This window comes from Salvelinus sp. IW2-2015, linkage group LG4q.1:29, assembly GCF_002910315.2.
Source record: "Salvelinus sp. IW2-2015 linkage group LG4q.1:29, ASM291031v2, whole genome shotgun sequence".
In the NCBI taxonomy this organism is placed as follows: Eukaryota; Metazoa; Chordata; class Actinopteri; order Salmoniformes; family Salmonidae; genus Salvelinus; species Salvelinus sp. IW2-2015.
The window spans coordinates 62,521,167-62,548,714 of record NC_036842.1 but is presented as its reverse complement, the minus strand read 5'-3'; the positions used below and the strand labels follow the sequence as shown (position 1 = coordinate 62,548,714).

The following is a 27,548-nucleotide window of genomic DNA, read 5'->3' as shown; positions in this document are numbered from 1 at the left end:
ATGCTCAATGGGAAACATTTCTGGTGAGTATGTAGGCCATGGAGGAACTGGGACATTTTCAGCTTCCAGGAATTGTGTAGAGATCCTTGCGACATGGAGCCATGCATCATCATGCTAAAACATGAGGTGATGGTGTCGGATAAATGGCACGACAATAAGCCTCAGGATCTCGTCATGGTATCTCTGCACATTGAAATTGCCATGGATAAAATGCAGTTGTTCGTTGTCCGTAGCGTATGCCTGTTCATACCATAACCCAATCTGTGGCATTGTGTTGTGACAAAACTGTACATTTTAGAGTGGCCTTTTATTGTCCCCAGCACAAGATGCACCTGTGAAATGAAGATGCTGTTTAATCAGTTTCTTGATATGCCACACCTGTCAGGTGGATGGTTATCTTGGCAAAGGAGAAATGCTCACTAACAGCGATGTAGATACATTTGTGCTCAGAATTTGAGAGAAATAAGCTTTTTGTGCATATGGAACATTTCTGTGATCTTTTGTTTCAGCTCATGAAACATGGGACCAACACTTTACATGTTGCGTTTTATATTTTTGTTCAGTGTAGATTCAGCCGCGGGCCATTTAAAAAAAAATATATATATATGTATATATTCTTGAGCGGATGTTCTTGCCCCCTGACCATACTTAAAAATAATTTGTAGACTGCAAATTGACTGCAAAAATATTTGGTTACATTTGTAAACGATCACATCTCTATTGTACGTGGGAATACTTTGGAACAGATTTCCAGTTGGAGTTGATTTGCTGGGTTTTTTGTCTTATTTCCAACAGAAAGAAATCTAACTTGGGGGGCCTATTTTGGCCTATGGGGCACCAGTTAGGGAACTCTGCTCTAATGCGACACTATCCTGATGCACATATGAAGGCATGTCTCTCAAAGCCCCATAAGATAGGTTCAGGGCATTCAGGCTGTTTTTAAAAACAAGCAAACAAGAAACTAATATGTTGATTTATTTCCTAAGAATGAGACTGGTTTAAGATTGCTCTATTTAAGTTATTTAACACAAACCAAAAGTCAGTTGAATTTGGAATGCATTCTACTTGGCACAGAGTGCTGTTTATCACTGGCTTGCCTTCTACTGTATACTTCAATCAACCATTACTCATAGGGCAGAAAAGTTCTGAGGGAAATACTCATTTTCAAATAAATCTTCAAGTCACTACATAAGAACTGTTACTTTTATTGCAATAGTCAATATAAAAAATAACTTTACAACACACCAAATCAAAATAATTAATGGTTACAGTGGAAAAGTATGCTACTCCTGGAGAAAGTCCTTGACATCTTGTTACTTGGCAACCTGTAATTGACACTGTTTTTTTTAGTTGGTTGAGCAAACACTTATCTACTGTATGGGAGAGATGCATTAACTTTTCCAGATGGAATTAATTTGGTAAAATTACAGAATTTTTACGGTTCCTAACTGCAATCATCTACCTATAGACCTACGAAGCACTTGCCATCAATTCAAGTCAAAGGCAGTTCAGAGATTCTGAATAATTCATTTTGAAATGGCTTATAACTAATAAACATAAAGTTGTCCATCAATTACACATTTGATCAACTTAAATTGTAGTGACATCAAAGGGTAGGCCTAAACTATAATTTAATTTAGGCATGTAAATACTACCCATAAGACATTTTCTAAATGGTAAATATCAATGTTCGCCAGCAAGGATATTTACACAGCTTAAATTATAGACCTTTCACCTAAAATCTTAATTTTTGTAAATCCAGGACTACTACTGACTTGGATACAGCGATGAGTGCCAGAAGGTGAGTACTAATGATAATCCATTGCAACATACAGAAATAGAAAACATGTATTAAGATGCTGTCAGATTACCTTCATGACCCTTGCCCTTCTTTCATCTGTGGTTCTTTGACGCCTTCTATCTCCTCCACGCCCGCCTGGGTCATGAGGTCGGCAATGTTCTTCTCCAGGTCATCAATGCGGGTGCTCATCTCATCGAGTGAACAGGGTTGAGGAAGACAATGGGCTGGCCCATAATAGGCCTTTGGATAACACCGACCAGTGGGTTGTGCTGGCTGGAATTTTTCTCCATAACAACATGAATGATGACCACCCACAGATATTCCCCAGACTACAACTGGTAAGACGTATATCTAATGTATTCCTCCTATGCACTATACTATGTTATTACCGTTTCATTCTGTGCTGTAATGTAAAGTGCTACCAGAAATATTTTACAACTTAGCCTATGTAAAAAAACAACATCAAAATGGAGTAAAGACAGTTGTTTGGCAATAAAATGGGTATAATGGGGGTGTGACTGTATGACACCCTTATTTATAAATGGGCCTTATGATTTGAAAGATCTAGGCCCATACCAAGTTTCCTAAATATGTGGGGGATGTTGCTGTCCCCTTTCTGATCAGTGCATTTTGCTCAGAACTGAACTGACAGCTCTGAGTGATAGTTGTCTGGAAGGATATTTCTCCCGATGATCTGGTCAGACATGGTCTGGAACTTGTCCTGCATCTGTTGCAGCAGCGTCTGGACCTAACAACATGAGGGCACAGTTTAGAGAGCAGTATCAACATAAAACAGGCTGATGTTATATCTAGTTACCGGTATTCAATGACCAAATGTGACCCTTCTTGCATGCAATTTATACAGATAGTCCAAAAGGCAAATTAGCCTATACTGCACGGCTGGTTTGGGGTCAATTCAGAATCATTTGGTCGACCTTTATTTAGCATGATTCAAAGCACATACAAATTGGTCGTTTTGTGATCCGTGTGTTTACACTAGGTAGCAAGCTATGCAGAATGATCATGGGAGATGTAGCTACAGCAGTAGGAGCCATTGGTGGTGATGAGCTATTTTGCTGATCGGTGTAGAGTAGATTCACTACTCCTGAGATGTTTCATACGATCCAATGTATTGGCTACAGGCTATTGAAATCATTGGCTAATGCACATTGACAAATATCCCTTCCAGGCCTGGTTGAATGGTGTTAGCAATCTAATTTGGCTATCTAGCGACACTGTCATTGTAATAAACTCACCACATTAGTAAGGTCCTGAACTGACTTTGGATCGGTTTCTGCCATGTTTTTCCTGTGAACGATACGCGTGTTATGAAGTGGTGTACAATGAACTCTAACTAGCTAAAAATAGCTTTGGCTGAAATAAATTCAGGATCCCTTTCCCTACCAGCAGCTCTAGATGCAAAACACGTTGTCTCGCGAGAACACTGAAGCAGGAAACTGACGGAATGGAGGATTGTGGAACATTGAGTTTTTTTTGGTATGCAGAGCTTCATAACCTGGCTACACTGATTATAATCCCGTGGTTTTCACGTGTGTACACATTAAAACTAGAGGGGGCGGGGGGACTCAGAACACTGTGAACTGCATTGTAATGTGACAATAATAAAGACACCATATTTGAGAAACGAATCATCATTGTGTGTGTCATGCAGTGACTCCCATAGATGTTTTCCCATAGCCAATAGTTGCGTTGGTTGAAGTCAAATTGTGAAGACTGTGTACTGTATACGGTATATCTAATTTGTCTATGAACAGGTTGGAGCGCATGACTGAGGAGTTGTCAATAAATCTGCGCGTGAATGGAAGAGGTATGTTCAGTGGTGAACAACGTCTGCAACCGCAGTATATTTGAAGTAAATATAAAGTATTTTTTTTCTCACTTTCTATGTTATTAAGTCATTGTTCAGGATATTCGAAGACCAAACGCGTGACCGACCATGCAGGTAGGCCATCTGCCTAAAACCTAAAGGAAAATGTGCACGTTTTCTTAGTGTACACAATGTACATCAATTTCCTCCAAGCGAAACTGTCGATGGCCGTCTATCGGCGCGCACGCTGCAATTCTATTTTTTTCTATGGTCTTGTATTCTTTGGTCATTTTTTCTTTCACGTGTTACCAGTTTATTATCCTGTCGATGTACAGATTACTTACTACATTGCCCCGGGAATATTATCTCAAGGACAGCTTCTGCCAGGTGTTTAGTCAATCCAAAGGGGTTTAAATTGATCTGAAATTCTGAGATGGGGGAATCCATTGCTGGGAGATGTTCTTTATTCCTCAAGACAAAGTCTGGTTTCTTCACTTTCTAACTTGTACAAAAAGTTCAGATTTTGGGTAGTACAGGCACTAGAATTGTAGAATATTTGGAATTTTTCATGCAACTAGGCATATGATAATTAACCTGTATGTTGAGGCATGTTGAAGCCCAACCCCTTCATGCTTTGCTTACATAAGTGTTTTTCCCAAGTCTTCCAAATACAGGTATCCTAGTATGACAAAGACATTGAATGAAAGCACACCTAAACTCTGTAGCCTAAAAGCACATGGTAAAGAAAACACTGGAACATTTTATTTTGGTTATTATTGGATAGTCTATCAGTTATTCACTGTAGCTTAATGTTCAACTGAAAAAGTAAGCAAAGAACATTCAACTTGTGACCTTTTGCTCAATTTTAATGACATCGCAGCTCTTACACAGTCACGTTTCACATGCTGCTCTATACGAAATGACAAAATGTGTATTTTCCCTGACAGACTTTGAATGTCACCAAAGTATCTATTGCCTGTGAAATGTCACCCACTCTTTCTGTATTCCCAGTTCCCTCTTCCTTTATTGCCTGCCGTCCCCCTACTGAATGTTTAATTGAGCGGAATCCTGGAAGTATGACATGATCTGGTAGAAATCATGTCATACTTAGTATAGCTGAGTTATGCAGAGTAACAGATGTGTTAATGTAATTAAGTATCTCTGTTTATCCTCTAGATGTCTCGATCAGTCACTCTGTGGGAACATGTGGAGGTAGTATTAAGTCAACTGTGAACATTGCATCAATATGGGCCTTGTGGTCTACATTGCTCGGAACAGTTCAACAGCCATATTTTCTTCAGCACACCCCAAAGAGCTCTTTTTACAGAAAGAGTGAATCAAATGTATTTATAAAGCCCTTTTTACATCAGCCGATGTCACAAAGTGCTATACAGAAACCCAGCCTAAAACACCAAACAGCAAGCAATGCAGATGTAGAAGTGACATTTTGTTTCAATATTCTTCCTCTGGTTGCCTAGGGAAAAAGGTGAACTTTTGTTTTACTCTACCCTCTCAAAAGTCATTTGAGAGATTGGGCCAAAGAGAGGGGGGAAAAAAGTTTAAATACTGGCAGTTCTGTATGCATTATATTTAAGAGGACTCCATATTTGGCTTCTGCAAATGTTAAGACAACATGCTACATTTTATGTAGAGGGGAGACTAATAAGAGAGAGCATTATCTATCTTATCCCCTCTAGTATGCTCTCTATGGAAAAGGCAATAACTCAAGTGTAGTGGTATGTATAGTAGTAATGTTCACTGTAAAATGGAAGGACAATAGTAACAGCTCATGGACTGTTCTGGAAATATTTGCATTCTCAAAGCTTTAAACTCTTTAGCAGCAGTTCTGTGTTCCAGCAAAGAGAGAGACAAGGCAGAGCGTGTCAGAGGGTCTGTCTTCAGGGTTATGATATAGCAGTGCTGCTTAGAGGAAAACCTTGGTCTCTTTACAGGTTTGCGACATTGGCATATTACTAGAGGACTTTTTGGGATATCCTTCATTCAGATCAGGGTGTGAGAGAATGGGTGTGGGTGGGCAAGGTGACTCATGTTTTAAAGGCCCTATTCAATCAAAAAGTTTATTTTCCTGTGTTATACAGTACCTACTCATTCCAGGGATTTTCTTTTCTTTTTACCGCAGAGTGAAGGAAAAGCAGCCATATGTGGGAACTCCTTCAAGACTGTTGGAAAAGCGTTCCTCATGAAGCTGGTTGAGAGAATGCCAATAGTGTGCAAAGCTGTCAAGGCAAAGGGTGGCTACTTTGAAGAATACAAAATATATTTTGATTTGTATAACCCTTTTTTTTGGTTACTACATGAATCCATATGTGTTATTTCATAGTTTTGATGTCTTCACTATTATTCTACAATGTAGAAATAAAGAAAAGCCCTTGAATGAGTAGGTGTTCTAAAACTTTTGACCGGTAGTGTATGTACAGTTGAAGTTTGAAGTTTACATACACCTTAGACAAATACATTTAAACTCAGTTTTTCACAATTCCTGACATTTAATCTTAGTAACCATCCCTGTCTCAGGTTAGTTAGGATCACCACTTTATTTTAAGAATGTGAAATGTCAGAATAATAGTAGAGAGAATGATTTATTTCAGCTTTTATTTCTTTCATCACATTCCCAGTGGGTCAGAAGTTTACATACACTCAATTACTATTTGGTAGCATTGCCTTTAAATTGTTTAACTTAGGTCAAATGTTTTGGGTAGCGTTCCACAAGCTTCTCACAATAAATTGGGTGAATTTTGGCCCATTCCTCCTGACAGAGCTGGTGTAACTGAGTCAGGTTTGTAGGCCTCCTTGCTCACACACGCTTTTTTAGTTCTGCCCACAAATGTTCTATAGGATTGAGGTGAGGGCTTTGTGATGGCCACTCCAATACCTTGACTTTGTTGTCCTTAAGCCATTTTGCCACAACTTTGGAAGTATGCTTGGGGTCGTTGTCCATTTGGAAGACCCATTTGCGACCAAGCTTTAACTTCGTGACTGATGTCTTGAGATGTTGCTTCAATATATCCACATCATTTTCCTGCCTCATGATGCCATCTATTTTGTGACGTGCACCAGTCCCTCCTGCAGCAAAGCACCCCAACAACATGATGCTGCCACCCCGTGCTTCAAGGTTGGGATAGTGTTCTTCGGCTTGCAAGCATCCCACTTTTTCCTCCAAACACATTTCTCCAAAAAGTACGATCTTTGTCCCCATGTGCAGTTGCAAACCGTAGTCTGGCTTTTTTATGGTGGTTTTGGAGCAGTGGCTTCTTCCTTGCTGAGCGGCCTTTCAGGTTATGTCGATTATAGATACTTTTGTACCGGTTTCCTCCAGCATCTTCACAAGGTCCTTTGGTGTTGTTCTGGGATTGATTTGCACTTTTCGCACCAAAGTACTTTCATCTCTAGGAGACAGAACGCGTCTCCTTCCTGAGCAGCCTGTATGACGGCTGCGTGGTCCCATGGTGTTTATACTTGCGTACTATTGTTTGTACAGATGAACGTGGTACCTTCAGGCGTTTGGAAATTGCTCCCAAGGATGAACCAGACTTGTGGACGTTTACCCCCAAAAATTCTGAGGTCTTGGCTGATGTCTTTATTTTCCCATGATGTCAAGCAAAGAGGCACTGAGTTTGAAGGTAGGCCTTGAAATACATCCACAGGTACACCTACCAATTGACTCAAATGATGTCAAAAAGCCTATCAGAAGCTTCTAAAGCCATGACATTTTCTGGAATTTTCCAAGTTGTTTAAAGGCACAGTCAACTTAGTTTATGTAAACTTCTGATCCACTGGAATTGTGATACAGTGAAATAATCTGTCTGTAAACAATTGTTGGAAAAATTACTTGTCATGCACAAAGTAGATGTCCTAACCGAATTGCTATAACTATAGTTTGTTAACAAGAAGTTTTTGGAGTCGTTGAAAAACGAGTTTTAATGACTCCAAACTAAGTGTATGTAAACTTCCGACTTCAACTGTATGTATGTTTATTCTACACTGAGGTTGGAATAATACTGTGAAATAGCGGAGGTGCATAATGATGGCAGCCCCATCCACCTACCATAAATTACTTGTTTTGCCGTATTGTAAATTGTTCTCCGTTACTTTTTATTTTTATATGATTATTAGCAGAGTATACATGATTTACATTTTATCTTCAAGATCCTGTCAATTTGAAAAAACAAAGTAGATTGTGCTGATGGCACATTGAACAATATCGTGCTCCTTAGTTGAAAAACTTTGGATATTGCTAGAACAATGACGTCATATCTGAATTCTGCCATATTTATGCACGTTCGCCCTCGTGAAAATGATAATGCCTCTTTAGTGTAAGAGCTGTTTGAAAAGGCCGTCTGAAATTTCAGCCTGTTTTGGTGGGCTGGAGTTTTGGCCTGCTTGGTGAAATCACCAGGCAGTAAATTAGTTAATAGACCAATAAGAAAGAGTTTCAAACTTCTCTGCCAATAACAGCTAGTTTTCAGTTTTCCCCTCCCCACCCAGACCACCCCAGATAGTCTTAGCAAAGTACTTGTCTCTTTGCTAAGAAGCTATTTTTGTATTTTTTGACAATTTTAATTGATAATCACAGTAAAGTTGTTAGCCAGAAATATTTTGATATTGAGGTGCATTGGAATTGTTGTTGAGTCTTGACTGAGTGGGAGATGGTGCATGCAGTTTGTTGGTAACTCAGCTTTTAAGGGTACAAGAGGGTGAAAGATATGTTCTCTAACAACACATGTTATTCATTTCTAAGCTTGTTCATCAGGAGTATCTGTTTGTCCACTCCACAGGTCTGGGTGTGACTGAGGCCAGGCTGCCGTCTGAGGCCCTAGCTAGAGATGGACATCGAGGTGGACATCCAGGAGGAGGACATGGAGGGCTCGTGGACCTTGCTGTCGTGGCTGGCATCCTGTGTGATGGTGTTTGGAGGGGCCCTGCCTTACGTGCCTCAGTACCAGGAGATCCAGAGGAGCAGCAACACTGAGGGATTCTCCACCCGTGTTTGCCTGCTGCTGCTCATCGCCAACATCCTTCGCATCTTCTTCTGGTGAGGCCATCGGAGAGAAGGGTCACTGGGACTGATTTCAAAGTGAACCGAATAAACTATTGTATGCTCATACAGCAGTTTGCAGGTTATTGTGTTTACATTAAACATATGGATAGAAAAAAACTAAGTGGTTAGAGGAAGTGAGCGTTGTCTGTGCAGAATTTTGATTAGTTACTGTAATGTCTACCTACAGGATAGGGAAGCAGTTTGAACTGACTCTGCTCCTCCAGAGTGTGGTGATGATCATCACCATGCTATCTATGCTCCACCTCTGCTGCAACATCCAGCAAGCCAATCGGGTCAGCACCAACCAGCACCACTTCACAGGTAACCAAACCATAACCACATCAGGCAAATAGCCCTACTTCACTTGTAGGTTACTGTAAAAACACATGTATTACACATTTATTAAGTCCCAACCATTAAGTCCACACACTCTTTAATATCACCTGAGAGGCAATAGCTATGGCTAAATATGCTGCATGTACAGTACTTGCCAATTACAGCTCATCACATTTGACAAATGATCACTCATCACATAGTGTACATATAAGCCTATGTAGTGGAGCTCTGTTTCAACACTGAGCTCTTGCCAAAAGGGGGGGCCATAGGAGAAGGTATAATCACTCAGGCCTCTGGAATATCTCTCTTGTTCTATTTCTTGCGCTCTCGCTTGCTCTCTTTCTCTCACACACAGTCTTAAGTCATTTCTTGTTTAGATTTTGGGATGTTATAGATGGTACACTATGTTTACGCCTGGGGTCCTGTTGAATTGAGTGATTTTATTATTTATTTTTTTGTTGATATTACGAGGATTAGTGTGGAGAAAAGGGGAAATGTTGGATGGATATATGCATAGGGCTGTCACGTAAAAGAGATCAGCGGCTGGGGTCTCGTCTATCAGGGTGTGTGGAGTCGGGGCTAAACTGAGGCCCTATTTCCACTACGAGAGATTAAGGAGAGTCTGAGGAGCAGAGTTCCGAAAGAGATTTCTACTTTTCAATTCATGTTACATCCTTTCCTTACCTTTCGCGGTGGCAGTGTTTTTACAACTAATGCTGGTTTGCCTGAGGCTGATGCCGTGCAGGTGTTTGTACACATGCATATACACACACTCTCATTCAAATAAACACATACAAGAACACACACATACATGTAATAGTGCCAGACATGCACACAAACATATAAAGTAGGCATTGCTGTTATGATTTCATGGGACTTGATGTCCTTTGTTTAAATTGTTTTTTTGTTTTTTTGCATTGTTGTTTGCTGTTTTCTTCTGTCTTTTCCTTTTTTCTCTTCAGTTCATTCTCTTTATTGTTGGTGCATTGGGGGGTTCTTGGGGGTGGGGAATGGAATTAATTCTATTATTATTTTTATTTTTTTTCGGGGGGGGGGACTGTCGGAGGGGTCTCGAATGGTTGTGGGACAGCTATTGGGGAACTGTGGAGGGGATCTTGGAGGGTTTGTGTTTCACAAGATTGTGATCATAAAAAATGGGGAAAAAAACACGACATTCTTGGTCCTCAGCTCAAATTGACCATAAATATCACAATAGCCACTAGCCAGTTAGCACAAACTATTTAACAATGTGACAACTTTTATTCTGAAACGTACAGTATTACAATATTAAATAATGCAACCAAACCATATTACACCCTTGAATAATGCAACAATCCACAAGTATGTGCAGACAAATAAAGGGTTTATTTTCTAAATTAGCTGACAATACACCGCTGACTCCTACTCGCTAACAACATGCTTCATGATCAAGTAATGTTAGCATATCGATTATGAATGTTTACCCCTCCACTACGACTAAAAGTAGAGTAACGCTATCATAGTGTCGTACATGTTATTATAATATTGGCTACACAGCTAGGTAACGTTAGCTAGCGAAACAGAATAATTTCTATATCTTCACATAAACGTGCTGGCTGTAGCTGAATGCTGACGTTTAGCTGAACCATAGCTAGATGGTTGCTCTTAACTTTAATGCGGTAGGTAGTTTAAGCTTATCTTTGAAAAAACAGGCATCATTTGATCAGTATCATGGAAGTCATTATATGAGGTAAAGGCAAATAGCGAATTTAAAATATTAATAATCCCCTGGGGAGTTGATTCTTGCCTGGACCTCAGTGGCACAGTGCGGTCTAGCAACAAACAAAAAAACACTGCGACATTTACAGAATGTAACCGGCTGTTACTATTTCATGTAAAAACTCAAAGCTGTTTCAAAAACGTTGCTTTGCTATTATGTGTTGACTCAATGAGACATTTCTGTTTACACCGCCCTGTTTAGAGGGGGGCGAGTGTCGTGTGTTACCTCTGAGGTAGCGGTCGAGACGTGACAAGGTCACAAGTTTACATTGCAGTATATGTGTAGCATGTATGTGAAGACCCTTTTAGAGTGACTGGCTGTACTCTAGTAGCCATTGTACTGGGGACCCGGGAGGACCAGAGTCTGTCCAAGTTCATGCTCAGTCAGCTTTTATGGACTGGATTTATGGGTAATTATGTTTGCACACAGATTGATTTTAATCTCTTTCAGCACAATTACAGAGCCAATCTTAAGGCAGCTTTTTATTAGGCTGCAGACTGAGAACGAAATGAAATCTCGTAATATTCCAATAATTTAAAAGTTATTAGATCCCTAACTTCTTGGCACTAATAATGTACCTTTCATGTTGATTGATTAGTGAAGAGAGGTTAAGTTATTCATGGTGAGGTTATTCATGGTGTAGATATCGGTGAGTTAGTATGGGGTGTGTGTACCCATGCGCGCGTGTCTGAGATTGTGTTATACTGTAGATAACCCTTACTGGGGCATAGATGTCTGTGAGAGAGTGTCGGAATGAGAGTTTAATTTCCTGGTAGTCTTGTCATGAGTATAGTCTGCTAAGGCAGAGTTCCAGACTGTCTGAATTTGTTGTCCCCTGTTGGGAGCTGGAGAGTCTCACTATTTACTCCATCCATTTTCAGTCCTGTCTCCCAGGAGCTCAGCATCCAAACCAATAGAGAATTCTGTTTTGACTGCTCCTAATCACCCTGTCCACAGACACTACAGTAGACTGTCAACGCCACAGGAACGCTACTTCCTTCTGCTGAAGGGCAGGCAACGTGTCTGATTTCAGAGGGGATGGAGGGGTGTGATGGTATATACTCAGAATAGCCCTTAACCCTCCCCACCTATCCCTTCCCCTCGCTCCCCATCTGAAACCTGCTAATCACCACTGTACTTTCCTTACCTCAGGGACATCCTGCTCTATGGCAGCCAGCACAGCAGCACCTGTAGCAGCATGCTGCGGGGCTTAGAGGTAATTTGTGGTTTAGTACGGTACCCTGCGTCACCACTTCATTGCTCCAGACCAGTGCAAGGGGGAGTTAGAGCACTGATTATGCTTTTGGGTCCTACTGTGTCACTAACTGACAATGAATGAAGTGGTGACGCAGGGTACCGTACTAAACCACAAATTACCTCTAAGCCCCGCAGCATAATCACAAAACTTTTAGTGGAGCAACCACTGTATGTGGTATGGTTACATGGGGACAGGTGCTGCTGTGCTGGCTGCCATAGAGCAGGATGTCCCTGAGGTAAGGAAAGTACAGTCTACATAAACCTAAATAGAAACTTATAATTGTGCATGACTTCAGTATTACATACTAAAACTGTTGTTATACTAAGGTTTTTATTCTTTTATTTTGTTAGGATTATTTTGCTCTTACTGTAGTACTGTAGGCCACTCCCGGCCGGTCATGTTGTACAGCACCTGAGTGGTGCAAAGATCTAAGACACTGCATAGCAGTGCAAGCTGTGTTGCTACATATACTGGTTCAATACCCGTGCTGGCCTCACCTGGGAGACCCATGAGATGACTGTAGGTTTTTGGTTTCTCTCCCTCTAAAAACGGTAATAAATCACTCTAAATAACATACTGGCTTTATTTACAAATTAGTAACAGTCTCACCCCATGTTTAAGAATGGACTCATTTTAGGTTATTTGAAAACAATCATCTCCAAAAGATTATTTTTTAAACCAAGCGATTACTATTAATTTTGAATTATATAAAAGCCCCTTGGATATTCTCACAGATATATTATTAACCCTGTTATTAGCAGGACAATATAGTTGAAGTCGGAAGTTTACATACACCTTAGCCAAATACATTTAAACTCAGTTTTTCACAATTCCTGACATTTAATCCTAGTAAGAATTCCCTGTCTTAGGTCAGTTAGGATCACCACTTATTTTATGAAATGTGAAATGTCAGAATAATAGTATAGAGAATGATTTATTTCAGCTTTTATTTCTTTCATCACATTCCCAGTGGTCAGAAGTTTACATACACTCAATTAGTATTTGGTAACATTGCCTTTCAATTGTTTAACTTGGGTCAAACATTTCAGGTAGCCTTCCACAAGCTTCCCACAATAAGTTTGGTGAATTTTGTCCCATTCCTCCTAACAGAGCTGGTGTAACTGAGTCAGGTTTGTAGGCCTCCTTGCTCGGACACTCTTTTTCAGTTCTGCCCAGAATTTTTTTATAGTATTGAGGTGAGGGCTTTGTGATGGCCACTTCAATACCTTGACTTTGTCTTTTAAGCCATTTTGCCACAACTTTGGAAGTATGCTTGTGGTCATTGTCCATTTGGAAGACCCATTTGCGACCAAGCTTTAACTTCCTGACTGATGTCTTGAGATGTTGCTTCAATATATCCACATAATTTTCCTTATGATGCCATCTATTTTGTGAAATGCACCAGTCCCTCCTGCAGCAAAGCACCCCCACAACATGATGCTGCCACCCCCGTGCTTCACAGTCGGGATGTTGTTCTTCGGCTTGCAAGCATCCCCCTTTTTACTCCAAACATAACAATGGTCATTATGGCCAAACAGTTCTATTTTTGTTTCATCAGACCAGAGGACATTTTTCCAGAAAGTACGATCATTGTCGGAAATTTTCCGACATACTGTAGGCCTACCGTAGGCAACATGAGTCTCACTAGTGTTGAGCAATGTGCTGTTAAAAGTGGTGTAAATCTTATTTATTTAAAGAGCATATTGAAGTTAGAAGCAATAGGATTTGAAGCAAAAGCCTACAACTATTTTTAGCTCTGTTTCAAGCTGTTCTGAGACAAGCATGGGGACAATGATATTTTTATTTTCACTTGATCTCCGTTTGGGTGTTGGTTAGACTACAATTAGGGTGTAGAAATGTTATGATAAACTTTTAACTAGACAAGTCAAGTAAGAGCAAATTATTATTTACAAGGACAGCCTACTCCTTCCTCCCCGTTGGGGAATTGAACCCCGGTCTCCCACGTGCACGCACGACACATGGGATTCTTTAGCTAAATAGCCCAGCACTGTAGCCAACTCCGGGCCGTCACGTTGTACAGCGCCATATTTTCCGTTCCATCCTAACGGAAACCTAGAGGGTTTTTCTTGGAATATAAACACCATAATATTAATCAAATGAATACCAAACTTTAAAAGTAATTGGAAAGGTAGGTACAAATTATTTGTGACATTGTGGTTACAATAAAGAATGTAAACAAGATGTAAACAAGATGCTGTGTTTTTATTTACAGTAGTGATGGACAGCTGGTGGCATTTTGAAAACACAGGTTTTCAAACACTTGTAGCCCGATTAGCAGGACAATAGACTCTTTATAGCCCGGCTACTGTAGGTGTGAACATCCCCCTACCTGCAATGTATTCGATGCTTAAGTGCTCTGAAGTGTTACATTTCTAACTCAAAACAGCAGTACAGTATTTCTTCAACGTCTTTATGCTTTCATTAATAAAATACATTCAAAATGCAGATAGTTATTTAAACTACATTTTAGTTGGAGTTAATAAAATGATGATTAAAATACTCTTTCAAAATGCAGATGTTTATTTAGTTATGGATCATAATGAATTACTATGGGAATAAATATCACTGAATTACACATATTGGAACAAAGTTGTCTAATGAAGGTAACAAATTGTTGCTTACTGGAAAATACTCTTTCAACCACACACGTTCACGTTGTACTGTGCCATTGTGGCTCTTAGCAGGTAGCTGGACAATAGACTTGCCTAGAAGGGTAGAGGAGGAATTCTATCGTGAAATGCATTTCTAAGTTAGGTTGGCTGTATCACAACCGGCTGTGATTAGTTGCAATTTTCAGTTTAATCCACCAGAAAAGACAAAACAAATAATAAAACAAAAATTATTATTATGGCACGATGTGTTTGAGGGAGGGCATGAACAGGTCGTAGTAGGGAACAAACTTCTCACACCTGACCGTGATTGGGAGTCCCATAGGGCAGCGCACAATTGGCCCAGCATTTCTCTATAAACAGAAATAAATGTTTTGGCCTTTATAAATATTATTTTGTCCATTGTTCAAATTACTATCGCTTACTTTTGTTTTTTTGAAAACGAAATAACCTCAAATATCGATTATATATGTATATTATCAAGTTGATGGCACAGTCATATAGCCCGTCACCTACATAAAGCTGAGTGACTCACTCATTCATGGCTTTGGATTAAAATAAATAAGTACTAACATTCTTTCTGATAGTCTTTAAAGAAATGTTTTGGTTATCCTGACCTGGACACCATACAGTATTATAATAGCCCATGGTGGGCTATTAGCAGGACAATATACCTTTACCAACACCTCTCTGTATTTTGATACTTTGTGGATAGGGCCTCCTGAGTGGCGCAGTGCAAAATGCATTGCTACAGATGCAGGTTCGATACCCGTGCCGGCTGCCACCAGAAGACCCATGAGGCGGCTTTTGGTTTTAATTTAGAATCCTCCAATCCTCTATATGTAATTATTAGTGGAGAGTCACGTCATATTTGTCTATATACTGTAGGCCTACTGTAGGCGACATGAGTCTCACTAGTGTTGAGTAATGTGCTGTTAAAAGTGGTGTAGGTCTTATTTAAAGTGCATATTGAAGTTCCATCCAAATGGAAACCCAGAGGGTTTTCCGTTTTGCTTGGAATAGAAACACTGTAATATTAAGCAAGTACCAGTCAACAGTTTGGACACACCTACTCATTCCAGGGTTTCTTTATTTTGACTATTTTCTACATTGTAGAATAGTAGTGAAGACATCAACTATGAAATAACACATATGGAATCAGTTCAAGTACAAATTTTTATTTATAAGGACAGCCTACTCCTTCCTCCCCGTCGGGGAATTGAACCCTGGTCACCCACGTGCCCGCACGACACGGGGATTCTTTAGCTAAATAGCCCAGTACTGTAGACTACTCCCGACCGTCACGTTGTACAACGTGTTTTCTGTTCCATCCTATTGGAAGCCGAGGGTTTTTCAGTTTTACTTGGAATAGAAACACCACAATATTAATCAAATGAATTAAGCAACATTTCTTAAAATCAGACCCATATTCTATGTTCTTACAAAAAAGGTTTTAAATTCTCTAGTACAGCCACTATTGAAGGCTATCAAATGCTTCTCAAAGATGCCCTCTGGTGGTCAAACTAGCACTAACTAGTATTAATGGGAGCAGTGGTTCACACTTAAATAACGTGCCATAGAATTCTGCAGCACCATGCAAGCTGTGCCTTAGTACGCTGCAACTTTTAAAGGACGAACCACTGAACACACACACAACTATAAACCAAAAACACATGCAGACAAGTACCTGTGTTGGTAGATGCCAATTAGCTTCCTTTAGTGGGGGTTACCTGAGGTCAGTAGGTAGTATATGTGCATAAGATACCCTAAAGGCACTCAACGGTAAAACGAAATATGTCCGAGCAGGTGTTTTCTCAGCACATTATTTGGAATAGCACCTCAAGGACTAGTCCATTAAATAACCACCAGGAAATAACGAGAGAGTGCTGTGTAATGTGTTGTAATGTGCACTTCACTGTGTTCAGTGTCATTGGCTCTGCTCAACACTTGAATGACTTTGCTCTGACTTCCACTGACTGCCCAAAGGCCATACATAACAGGTTGCCCTTATGATGCAGGTTTTGGACGTGGACTGAGGAAAAGGGGAAAAGGAAATACAGATTGTTATTATAACCTTTTTAGCAACTTTTAAGTTGCAAAGATGAAGGATGAAGGTACTGTTTTTTTCATGCTGCCGAGTGCTGCAAAATAATGTTTTAAGAATTACAAACTAAGTGAAACTTACTGATAGATGGGGGACTAGATGGAATGAAATGAGCATTTCTACTCAATACATCAAGGTCCCTAAAGAAAGGTTTACTCGCTTTATTGTCGGTGAGAGTCAACATCATGTGTGACGTGTGTCTGGAGTGGGAAAGGGAGATTCATTCTCTCCACAGTTTTCCTCAGAAAGCTTCTCGCGTGAAGACCTTGTGGCTCATAGTTCCTGTATGGCTCTGCTGAGTTTGGATATTGCTCTCTACTGATGTTAAAGTCAGTGTTGGCCTTGGCTGAGCTAGAGTGCACAATCTGCTTTATTAACCTTTACTTCATACCCATCCCGGATCCGGGAGCATCCTCATCAAAAAAGCTGACRAGCATAGCCTAGCCTAACGGGACAGGGATATCATATAATATAATATAATTTCATGAAATCACAAGTCCAATACAGCAAATGAYAGATAAACATCTTGTGAATCCAGCCATCATTTCCGATTTTTTTAAATGTTTTACAGCGAAAACACAATATGTATTTATATTAGCTAACCACAATAGCCAAACACACAACGGCATATTTTCACCATGTTTCCACCGCATAGGTAGCCTTCACAAAACCCACAAATAGAGATAAAATTAATCACTAACCTAGAACAACTTCATCAGATGACAGTCGTATAACATCATGTTATACAATACATTTATGTTTTGTTCGAAAATGTGCATATTTAGAGCTGCAAATCGTGGTTATACATTGTGAATATGTAGCAACAATTCACCAAAATCTCCGGAGATATTTTGGACAGTCACCTAATCTAATCAAAGAACTCATCATAAACTTTACAAAAAAATACATGTTGTACAGCAAATGAAAGATACACTGGTTCTTAATGCAACCGCTGTGTTAGATTTTTAAAAATAACTTTACTACAACATACAAAATGCATTATTGTGAGACAGCGCTCACATATTCTCCGCCCTGTTGGATTCTACATATTCCACAGAAATACGAAATAACATCATAAATTGTGTCTTACTTTTGCTGAGCTTCCATCAGAATGTTGTGCAAGGAGTCCTTGGTCCAGAATAAATCGTTGTTTGGTTTTAGAATGTCCATTTCTTCTGTCGAATTAGCAACKTTGGCTAGCCATGTGGCGCGAACATGCCCATCTTCTCTTGGCGCAAAGAACGGAAAATTCCAAAAGTKCCAATAAACGTTGAATAAACTGATCAAACTCGGTTGAAAAATCCTACTTTATGATGTTTTTCTCATATGTATCAAATAAAATCAGAGCCGGAGATATTTGCCGTGTATACCGAACGCTTTTCAGAAGACAATGTGGAGCTCCTTCGCGCGCCGTGGAAAACTGACAAAATGGRTGACCTGTCACTCCAAAAGCTCTTATTCGGCCTCAGATCAAGCTAGACACCCCATTCAACCTTCCACTGCCTGTTGACATCTAGTGGAAGGCGTATGAAGTGCATACATATCGATAAATAAAAGCCAGTTGAATAGGCAGGCCCTAAAACAGAGCCTCGTTTTCAGATTTTTCACTTCCTGTATGGAAGTTTGCTGCCAAATGAGTTCTGTTTTACTCACAGATATAATTCAAACAGTTTTAGAAACTTCTGAGTGTTTTCTATCTAATAGTAATAGTAATATGCATATTGTATGATCTAGAACAGAGTACGAGGCCGTTTAATTTGGGCACGATTTTTTCCAAAGTGAAAACAGCGCCCCCCTATTGACAAGAAGATTTTAACCTCACCAAGTTTTATCACCAAGTTTTTTTTCACCAAGTTTTATTGTGTAGCCTCACTCCCAACCTCAAGAATAGGTAACTATTTTAATGTATACCCTCAAATCTCATCACAAATCTTTCTGCAACACTCAAAGGTGAGTGAATGTTGTTGATGCAGCCTGTTTAATAATTGAATCACATGTACAGGTAACTGGCAAAATAAAGGAAATACCGACATAGTATCTTATTAGGGTGTTGGGCCACCACGGGCCAGAACAGGTTCAWTGCACCTTGGAATAGATTCTACAATGGTCTGGAACTCTATTGTAGCCTTTTCAGACATATGGAATGTGCCGCCTTGAAAGCACCCCAGCTACGGCATGTTTGTTTCTAATGCRGACACGAAACCTTCTCTGAAGATAGTTTCAAAGCGCCACTTAACAGTCATTTTACGTGTCTGTAAAGGAATACTGCTTCTGAAGCGGAACTAGCGTACATCACTAGGCAGAACTGTCAGTCAAATTATCTGGAGCTGCCTGCGCGCAGACCACTCTCTCCTAAAAAAGTATGTTAGTTTGTTACGTTGCTGATTGGCAAACGTACTGCAAATTGAGAAATCATGTGACTAAACTGCACTATGAAACAAAGATGAATGATATTAAAAAGCTTTGGAGCACCTTAAATAAAATGTTGGGTAAAAAGGCAAACTCCGCTCCATCATTCATTGAATCAGATGGCTCATTCATCACCAAACCCACTGATATTGTCAACCTCTTTCATTTTTTTAATTGGCAAGATTAGCAAATGTAGGCATGTAATGCCAAAAACAAACGCTGACACTACACATCCAAGTATATCTGACCAAATTATGAAAGACAAGCATTGTAATTTTGAATTCCGTTAAGTTGCCGGGGTCTGACAATTTGGATGGAAAATTAGAGGATAATAGCGGACAATATTGCCACTCCTATTTGCCATATCTTKAATTTAAGCCTACTAGAAAGTGTGTGCCCTCAGGCCTGGAGGGAAGCAAAAGTTATTCCCCTACCTAAGAATAGTAAAGCCTCCCTTTACTGGCTTAAATAGCCGACCAATCATCCTGTTACCAACCCTTAGTAAACATTTGGATAAAATTTTGTTTGACCAGATACAATGCTATTTTACAGTAAACAACAAACTTTCAGCACGCTTATAGGGAAGGACATTCAACAAGCAAAGCACTTAAACTGATGATTGGCTGAGAGAAATTGACTCAAATATTGTGGTAGGTGTTAGACTTCAGTGCGGCTTTTGACATTATCCATCATAGTCTGTTGCTGGAAAAACGTATGTATTATGGCTTTACTACACCTGCTATATTGTGGATAAAGAGTTACTTGTCTAACAGAACACAGATGGTGTTCTTTAATGTAAGCCTCCAACAAAATCCAAGTAGAATCAGGAATTCCCCAGGGCAGGTGTCTAGGCCCATTTTTATTATTATTACTATTTTTTTTTATATAGCTAACATGTCGTTACAAACGCCCAAACTGCTTGGAGCCACTGGCTTTGAGTAAAGCCAGTTTGTCTATGTATGAGGGTGACTCAACACTACACGTCAGCTACTACAACAACTGAAATGACTGCAACACTTAACAAAGATCTGCAGTTAGTTTCAGAATGGCTGGCAAGAAATAAGTTGGTCCTAAATATTTAAAAAATAAATAAAAGCTTTGTGTATGGGACAAATCATTCACTAAACCTTAACTAAATCCTGTTATAAATTATGTGAAAATTGAGCAAGTTGAGGTGGCTAAACTGCTTGGAGTAACCCTGGATTGTGAACTGTCATGGTCCAAACATATTGATACAACAGTAACTAGGATGTGGAGAAGTCTGTCCATAATAAAGRGTGCACTGCATTCTTAACAGCACTATCAACAAGGCAGGTCCTACAGGCCCTAGTTTTGTCGCACCTGGACTACTGTTCAGTTGTGTGGTCAGGTGCCACAAAGAGGAACAAAGGAAAATTGCAATTGGCTCAGAACAGGGTTGTACGACTGGCCCTTGGATGTACACAGAGCTAACATTAATAATATGCATGTCAATCTCTCCTGGCTCAAAGTGGAGGAGAGATTGCCTTCATCACTACTTGTATTTGTTTGAGGTATTGACATGTTGAATGCACCGAGCTGTCTGTCTGAACTACTGGRGGACAGCGTGGACACCCATGCATACCCCACAAGACATGCCACCAGAGGTCTCGTCACAGTCCCCAAGTCCTGAACAGACTGTGGGAGGTGCACAGTACTACATGGAGCCATGACTACATTGGACTCTATTCCACATCAAGTAACTCATGCAAGCAGTAAAATTTGATTTAAAAAAAAACGGATAAAAAATACACCTTATGAAATAGCGGGGACTGTGAAGCAACATAAACATAGGCACATGGATTTTGTGTTGTAGAGTAGGGGCCTGAGGGCACACACTTAATATGTTGTGAATGTATTGTGATGTTTTTAAAATTGTATAACTGCCAATATAGGCCATCATTGTAAATTAGAATTTGTTCTTAACTGACTTGGCAAGTTAAATAAATAAATAAAAAGTATTAACTGGACCCCAGGGAGATTAGCTGCTGCCTTGGCAGCTAGTGGGGATCCATAATAAAAACAGATACAAATACAAACGCCCAAATACAAACGCCCTTATTTGCTGTATACTTTGGAAATATTGGAATTAGGCCAAGACAGTATCTAAAGGAAATGGCAATTGCAAACTTGAACAAATGTCTTTGGAGGTGTTGGCAGAATGTTTTCTTTTGCAGTTACATTTGCTCTATCTGACTGTTTCTGAAAGACAGAAACAATTATAAATTGTTGTGGACCTGTAAACAGATCGATTGAATCAATAATGTTTTACATTTACTTTTTCCCAAACCTAAATATACGGCACTGCCCGTGAATTCTGAAACATTGTCTACTTGGATTACAGTAGGCCTACTTACAGTTGTAACYCACTTCCATGCAAAATATCAACCCATGTGCATCTGTCTGTTCACCTGTTAAATTATACTGCATGTTATAAACCGCTCTCCTTTTCYGATGCATAGAGCAAAAACTGAAATTATAATAGCCTGTTTAATAGGTCCAATTAAATGACAGATGCGTATGGGTGTTGTATGGCTACTTAGGGAATATGAACTCACCATGGCCAGAAAAMATGAGGAATTTATTCTGCATTGGTTATGTGTTATAAATCGATTTTCGCTCTTCTCACTAACAGCAAACGATTGCATCTTGTTATTAGCTACCTATTTAGCTACCWGTTTTTTTTGTTATGAATAATAGTGTCATCATATATTCCCCATTTGCACAAGGCTACTACGCTACTTTTGTCTTGCAATTCAATYCTTCAACCACTAGAAACTGCGTACACATGGTCTAAAGTTTGCGGGAGGACAAGCACATTCTCACGTCAAGTTCAGTTTTTATTAATGCCAACTTTTGCGTGACCCTAAGCATGATGGGATGTTAACTGCTTAATTAACTCAGGAACCACACCRARGTTGAAGCACCTGCTTTGAATATATGTTSTATCCTTTATTTTGGCAGTTACCTGTATGTACTAATGAATTAACAGAGCCATCTACTGGTCACAGCTGCACCCACCATCCTGTCTGTTCATATCTCTTTGTCATATACTACCTGTCACTGTGTAGAAAGTGAGGGAATGGACAGTGGCTGTGTTGTTGACTCAGAGGTAGGCTTCCTTGAGGAGTGATGACTGTGTACAGTGAGTARTTATGCCAGGTGCCTTAGTGGAGTGGTCTGTTTGTTTTGGATGAGTTTGGCTGTGCTGCTCAGTGTATGTAGGGTCTAGTCTACTGCGGTTTGGACTGGGAATGCCAGTCTGTCTGCAGCTCAGGCAGCGTTATCTGCAGCATTGCAGCAAGGTGAATCCGGTGTGACCGCTCTCAGCACAGGCTGAGCGTTTATTACTATTTACACAGAGGTGTACACTGTGTGTAATTTAAAGCCTAGATAAGTCAAATGAAGCTAGGGGGTGTGTGAGTAGAGTACAGTTGGTGACATAAGCAAAATGTAATCAGTAGCCAACACTTCAGTTTTGTTGTTCTTCAGAGTTGGTTTTGCTGAAGTTAACTTAATTGTTATGTTGTGCGTTTGTCCATGGCTCTGACTGTGTGCATGTTTTAAAAGAATCCCCATGGGAATGTTTGCATAAGCTCTGTTTCTGGTTAGGTGTTGGTGATATGCCTGGGCCTCTTAAACATGGAGAACTCCGAGTGCTCAGTCCTCTTCTGGGAAAGGTCGAGTCAGACTTCTGCCAGTGGCTACTCCCACAGGGTCATATGAATTATTAAAAAGGGCAAGAAACACAGCAGATAGCCTACGCAGCAGACTGACTTGTAGTTAGACAGTGTAGGAAGTGTCTTCGCGTGACCCCGGTGTTTGTACTTTATTTTGTTGGGATGTTTTTCATTGACATTTTTGTGGCGCCTTTAATAATGTCGCACCGTATTGACATTGTGCAGAATTCTAAATCACGGTGCCTCCTGTCACCAATACATATTGACAGTTGCTGCACTATGGGCCTGTCAGAATACTGTTGCTTATTTGTGGCCAATTTATTTATTCATGAGCTCATCTTTGACCTAAGTGTCCTGGTTCTTCCCCCCCACCCACACACAGACACACACACAGTAGTGTAAGATGGGAAAACAGGACTTATTGCACCAACACCATTGATCACTAGTTCTCCCATGACTCTGACAGTARTGTCAATCCAGAGCAGACAGAGGCTCTATATGTTTTGTTTGCTCCCAGAGGGCTGTCTATAGATGGGCTGCAAGGCTAGAGCTCCCTGTTAACTACAGTATATCTCAATCCCCTCTTAGCAGACACTTTTCTCTTTCCACCACTGTCCCAATTTCCCCCTGCCTTCCCTCTTATCTCCAGTCATTGAGCCCTTAATTAATCTCTCTTGTCTCCCCCCCCCCCTCTCGCTTCCTGTGCGTCAGAGGATGACAAGGTACAGGTGTGACAGACAGGTTGATGAAATTGGCTCCCTAGAGCAGTGGTTCCCAACCTTTTTTTAACCTTGGCACACCTTGATGGGATAGAAAATTCTGCAGCATGTCTAAAATGTCCCTATTAATTTATTGAGTGGTAATGACCTCCATCTCATCCATTCTGCAAATCATCTATTTTCTGTGACAAATGTTTTTTATAGATTTAACAGGGTTTATTTTAAAGGGAAATTTCTACATTTTTGAACTTCATATTCATCATCTCCAGCACCACCCCAACATATCTGAAAATGGCYCGTTTCTATGTTCTGTYGAAAAAAGATGGAGGAGGATAAGTGTTTCCAATGACCTCATCGGTGTGCATCGTGATTTTAACCAATTATGAGTAGGCGTTGCCTACTAATTGTCTACCAATTGGTTTATGTCATTGGAAACACTTAGCAATTTTTTTGACTTCAAGACAAACTCTCTATTTTCACATATGTTGGAGATTATGAATATAAAGTTTTTAAAAAATAGAAATTTCCCTTGAAATATTGAGTTCCTTACTRATGATGGTTAATTTGTGTGGAGCTCCGGTAAAATCATTTTTTTTTTTTTACGMTTTTTGCTACAGACTGSRGTTTTTTTTTGCATTGCGAAGGTGTAACCTTGGACACAAAGCCATGCTCCGTTTGTTTCTATGGCAGAGGCTGTGGTATAGCTAAGCCCAGGGCCATATACACTACATCGTCAAACATCTCATTCCAAAATCATGGGCATCAATATGGAGTTGGTCCCCCCTTTGCTGCTATAACAGCCCCCACTCTTCTGGGAAGGCTTCCATTCAGCCACAAGAGTATTAGTGAGGTCGGGCACGGATGTTGGGCAATTAGGCCTGGTTTGCAGTTGGCGTTCCAATTCATCCCAAAGGTGTTCGATGAGGTTGAAGTCAGAGCTCTGTGCAGGCCAGTCAAGTTCTTCCACACAGATATCGACAAACCATTTCTGTATGTATTTCTCACTTTATGCACAGGGGGATTGTCATGCTGAAACAGGAAAGGGCCTTCCCCAAACTGTTGTCACAAAGTTGGAAGCACAGAATCGTCTAGAATGTCATTGAATACTGTAGCATTTACAGTTGGCACTATTCATTGGMGCAGGTAGTGTTCTCCTGGCATCCGCAAAACCCAGATTTGTCCGTCGGACTGCCAGATGGTGAAGCGGGATTCAGAGTAAAATGGTGGCGAGCTTTACACCACTCCAGCCGACGCTTGGCATTGCGCATGGTGATCTTAGGCTTCTGTGCGGCTGCTCGGCCGTGGAAACCCATTTCATGAAACTCCCAACGAACCGGTCTTGCGCTGACGTTGCTTCCAGAGGCAGACGATTGTTATATGTTACGCGCTTCAGCACTCGGCTGTCCCGTTCTGTAAGCTTGTGTGACCTACCATTTCACAGCTGAGGAGTGGTTGCGCCTAGATGTTTCCACTTCACAATAACAGCACTTACAGTTGACCGGGGCAGCTCTAGCAGGGGCAGAAATTTGACGAACTGAGTTGTTCGAAAGGTGCCATCCTATGACGGTGCCACTTTGAAAGTCACTGAGCTCTTCAGTACGGGCCATTCTACTGCCAATGTTTGTCTATGGAGATTGCATGGCTGTGTGCTTGATTTTATACACCTGTTGGTAGGGTTGCAAATTTTGGGGAATATTTAGAGGTGGAAACTTTCTGTCGGAATTAACGGGAATACATGGGAATAAACGGAAATTAATGCAAATTAATATTAATACCATTGAACTGTAGATGTTTTTTGCGTAGGATATATTTACCATATCATATGGAGACAGAAACGTAAACCTTTTACCTTCTCATAAGTAGACATATTTGCAAATTAGGAAATCCTTCCAATAGAAATAAAAAACAATTTAGTTACGAATTGAACTTTAATTAAATTAGTTGACTCTTCACATGGGATGATTTCACTGAACAACAAAAGGGAATATTGAATGATCCCCAATTATCCATCGCATCTCCCAAAAATATTTTCAACATACATCTGTAAATTTATAGTCCAGAAACTAAAGCTTTGGTTGTCTTCCTCTCAGGCTTCGATGTGTTCTCCCTGGACCTCCTCAATGTCCACCTCTTGAACATCAGACTGAGACCTCATCTTCACTGTCACTTTCAAACCTTGTTGAGGATGGCTCGTTGTCAGGCTCAAAAAGCCTCAAATTTGTCCTGATGGCCACCAATTTTTCAATCCTTGTATTGGTCAGCCTGTTGTGTGTGTGTTCCCAAACAAGGACCAGTTGCGCTCTGAGGTGGCTGATGTTGGTGGGATTTGGAGGATGATGGAGGCAACAGGGGAAAGAGCCTCAGATCCACATTGTCCCTTCCACCAGGTGGCTGATGAGATATGTTGGCACGACTGCCATATTGCATCTCCATCCTAAAGCCCTTGCTTGGATGTGTACTTCACCAGACTGCCAAGAACCTTGCCCTCATCCAGGCCAAGGTGGTGAGACACGGTAGGGATGACACCATAGGCCTTGTTGATCTCTGCACCAGACAGGATTCTCTTGCCAGCATARTTGGGGTCCAACATGTACGCTGCGGCGTGTATGGGCTTCAGGCAGAAGTCTTTATGATTTTTGATATATTTCAGAACTGCAGTTTCCTCTGCTTGGAGCAACAGTGAAGTGGGCAGGGCAGTACAGATTTCTTCTCTTACATCTGCACGCAGGGTCTGAAAATCAGAKAGGATGGCATGTCTCCCTCAATCCGTGCAATGGCTACTGCTATAGGTTTTAGGCTGCTTACCACTCTCTCCCAAAATACATCATCCAGGAGGATCCTCTTGATGGGGCTGTCCATATCATCAGACTGTGATATGGCCATTTCTTGGAGAGACTCCTTCCCCTCCAGGAGACTGTCAAACATGACGACAACACCACCACCTCAACGAGTGTTGCTGGGCAGCTTCAATGTGATGCTCTTATTCTTCTCACTTTGCTTGGTGAGGTAGATTGCTAGTGTATTGCTAAGTTTGGCTAGTGTATGTCTCAGGCTGAACCTCACCTCTATGGCTGCCTCATTTAAAATAACCTCATCACACATTGCACACAGGGAGCCCCTGAACACCTGCTGAGATATCTACTGCCGACACCACACTGCTCGCTGTTCTCCTCTCGTAGCCATTTTCTCAAATCTTCCACAGATTTGAAACTGGAAATAACTAATTTCCAACTTTAAAAAAACAGAGAGTAGACCGCACAAGTTTAACACCTTCTTTGCCTGCATTGAGGAAAACAGAGTTTATGCTTATAAGGACTGTGGGCTCCCATTCTCTGTAGTCAATGTGAGTAGACGTTTCAAGCGTGTTAACCTCACGAGGCTGCTTTCGTGGACGGCATCCCAAGCGTGTCTCTATCTTATCTTGGCTGTCCACTTGATTCAAGAGTTCCATCATTGTTCCTGTACGAAAGAAGCGAAGGTAACTGAACTAAATGACTAGTCCATAGCACTGCATCGGTCCTATCACGAAGTGCTTTGAGTGGGCTAGTTTACGGACCATATTACTCTATTCTTGCCGAGACTACTGGACCAGTGGTCGCCACGCGATCTTCAAGGAATTCCGAGTCATGGAAGGTTTGAGCCCTAGGAGTGGTGCCAGGAAAACAACGACAGGCTTCAATCCAGTCCTATTGAACTGACAGTTTACACACAGTAATTGCATGGTCTAATCACAGCCATCCGACTGTTGCAACAGGCCTCACTTAGCGGTACCTGCCTGGGACTTTTCACGCTGCAGCCTTGAGAAAGCCGATGGTACACTGAGTAAACACATTAGAAGCCTTCCTAATGATTGAGCCTGCCACCGACCTTGTTGAGCCCACGAGCTTGGCAATTTAGTAGGGGATAGACTCTACAATGTGTAAAAGTGTTAACAGGGATCTGGAATT

The 27,548-nt window shown here is 40.7% G+C and overlaps 2 protein-coding genes across 7 annotated transcripts in view; one reads left to right on the top strand and one right to left on the bottom strand.

Annotated features, from left to right (window-relative positions):
- Positions 1–1,189: 1,189 nt before the first annotated feature.
- LOC111962337 (heat shock factor-binding protein 1) lies at positions 1,190–3,228 on the bottom strand. Its single transcript, XM_023985354.2, has 4 exons — positions 3,058–3,228; positions 2,483–2,549; positions 1,872–1,998; positions 1,190–1,325 (listed from the first exon to the last, which is right to left on the bottom strand). Exons 1-3 carry the CDS (start codon positions 3,100–3,102, stop codon positions 1,874–1,876), a joined length of 237 nt encoding a protein of 78 aa, XP_023841122.1. The 5' UTR covers positions 3,103–3,228; the 3' UTR covers positions 1,190–1,325; positions 1,872–1,873.
- Positions 3,229–3,449: 221 nt separating this feature from the next.
- LOC111962336 (solute carrier family 66 member 2) overlaps positions 3,450–27,548 on the top strand; it is a 117,018-nt gene continuing 92,919 nt past the window's right edge. For 3 of the 6 annotated variants that reach the window (XM_023985352.2, XM_023985348.2, XM_023985353.2), the window contains exons 1-3: positions 3,450–3,674; positions 8,426–8,682; positions 8,876–9,009. In XM_023985352.2, coding sequence (XP_023841120.1) covers positions 8,474–8,682; positions 8,876–9,009 — 343 coding nt within the window. In that variant the 5' untranslated portion in view covers positions 3,450–3,674; positions 8,426–8,473. The other 3 variants (XM_023985349.2, XM_023985351.2, XM_070443010.1) reach the window with 3 other exon arrangements.

Coding starts and splice junctions, on each gene's coding strand:
- LOC111962337 (XM_023985354.2), bottom strand. CDS start 3,102: ATGGCAGAAACCGATCCAAAGTCAGTTCAGGACCTTACTAATGTG. Junction 2,550..3,057: donor TTCAGGACCTTACTAATGTG/GTGAGTTTATTA, acceptor TCATGTTGTTAG/GTCCAGACGCTGCTGCAACA. Junction 1,999..2,482: donor TGACCAGATCATCGGGAGAA/ATATCCTTCCAG, acceptor AACCCTGTTCAC/TCGATGAGATGAGCACCCGC.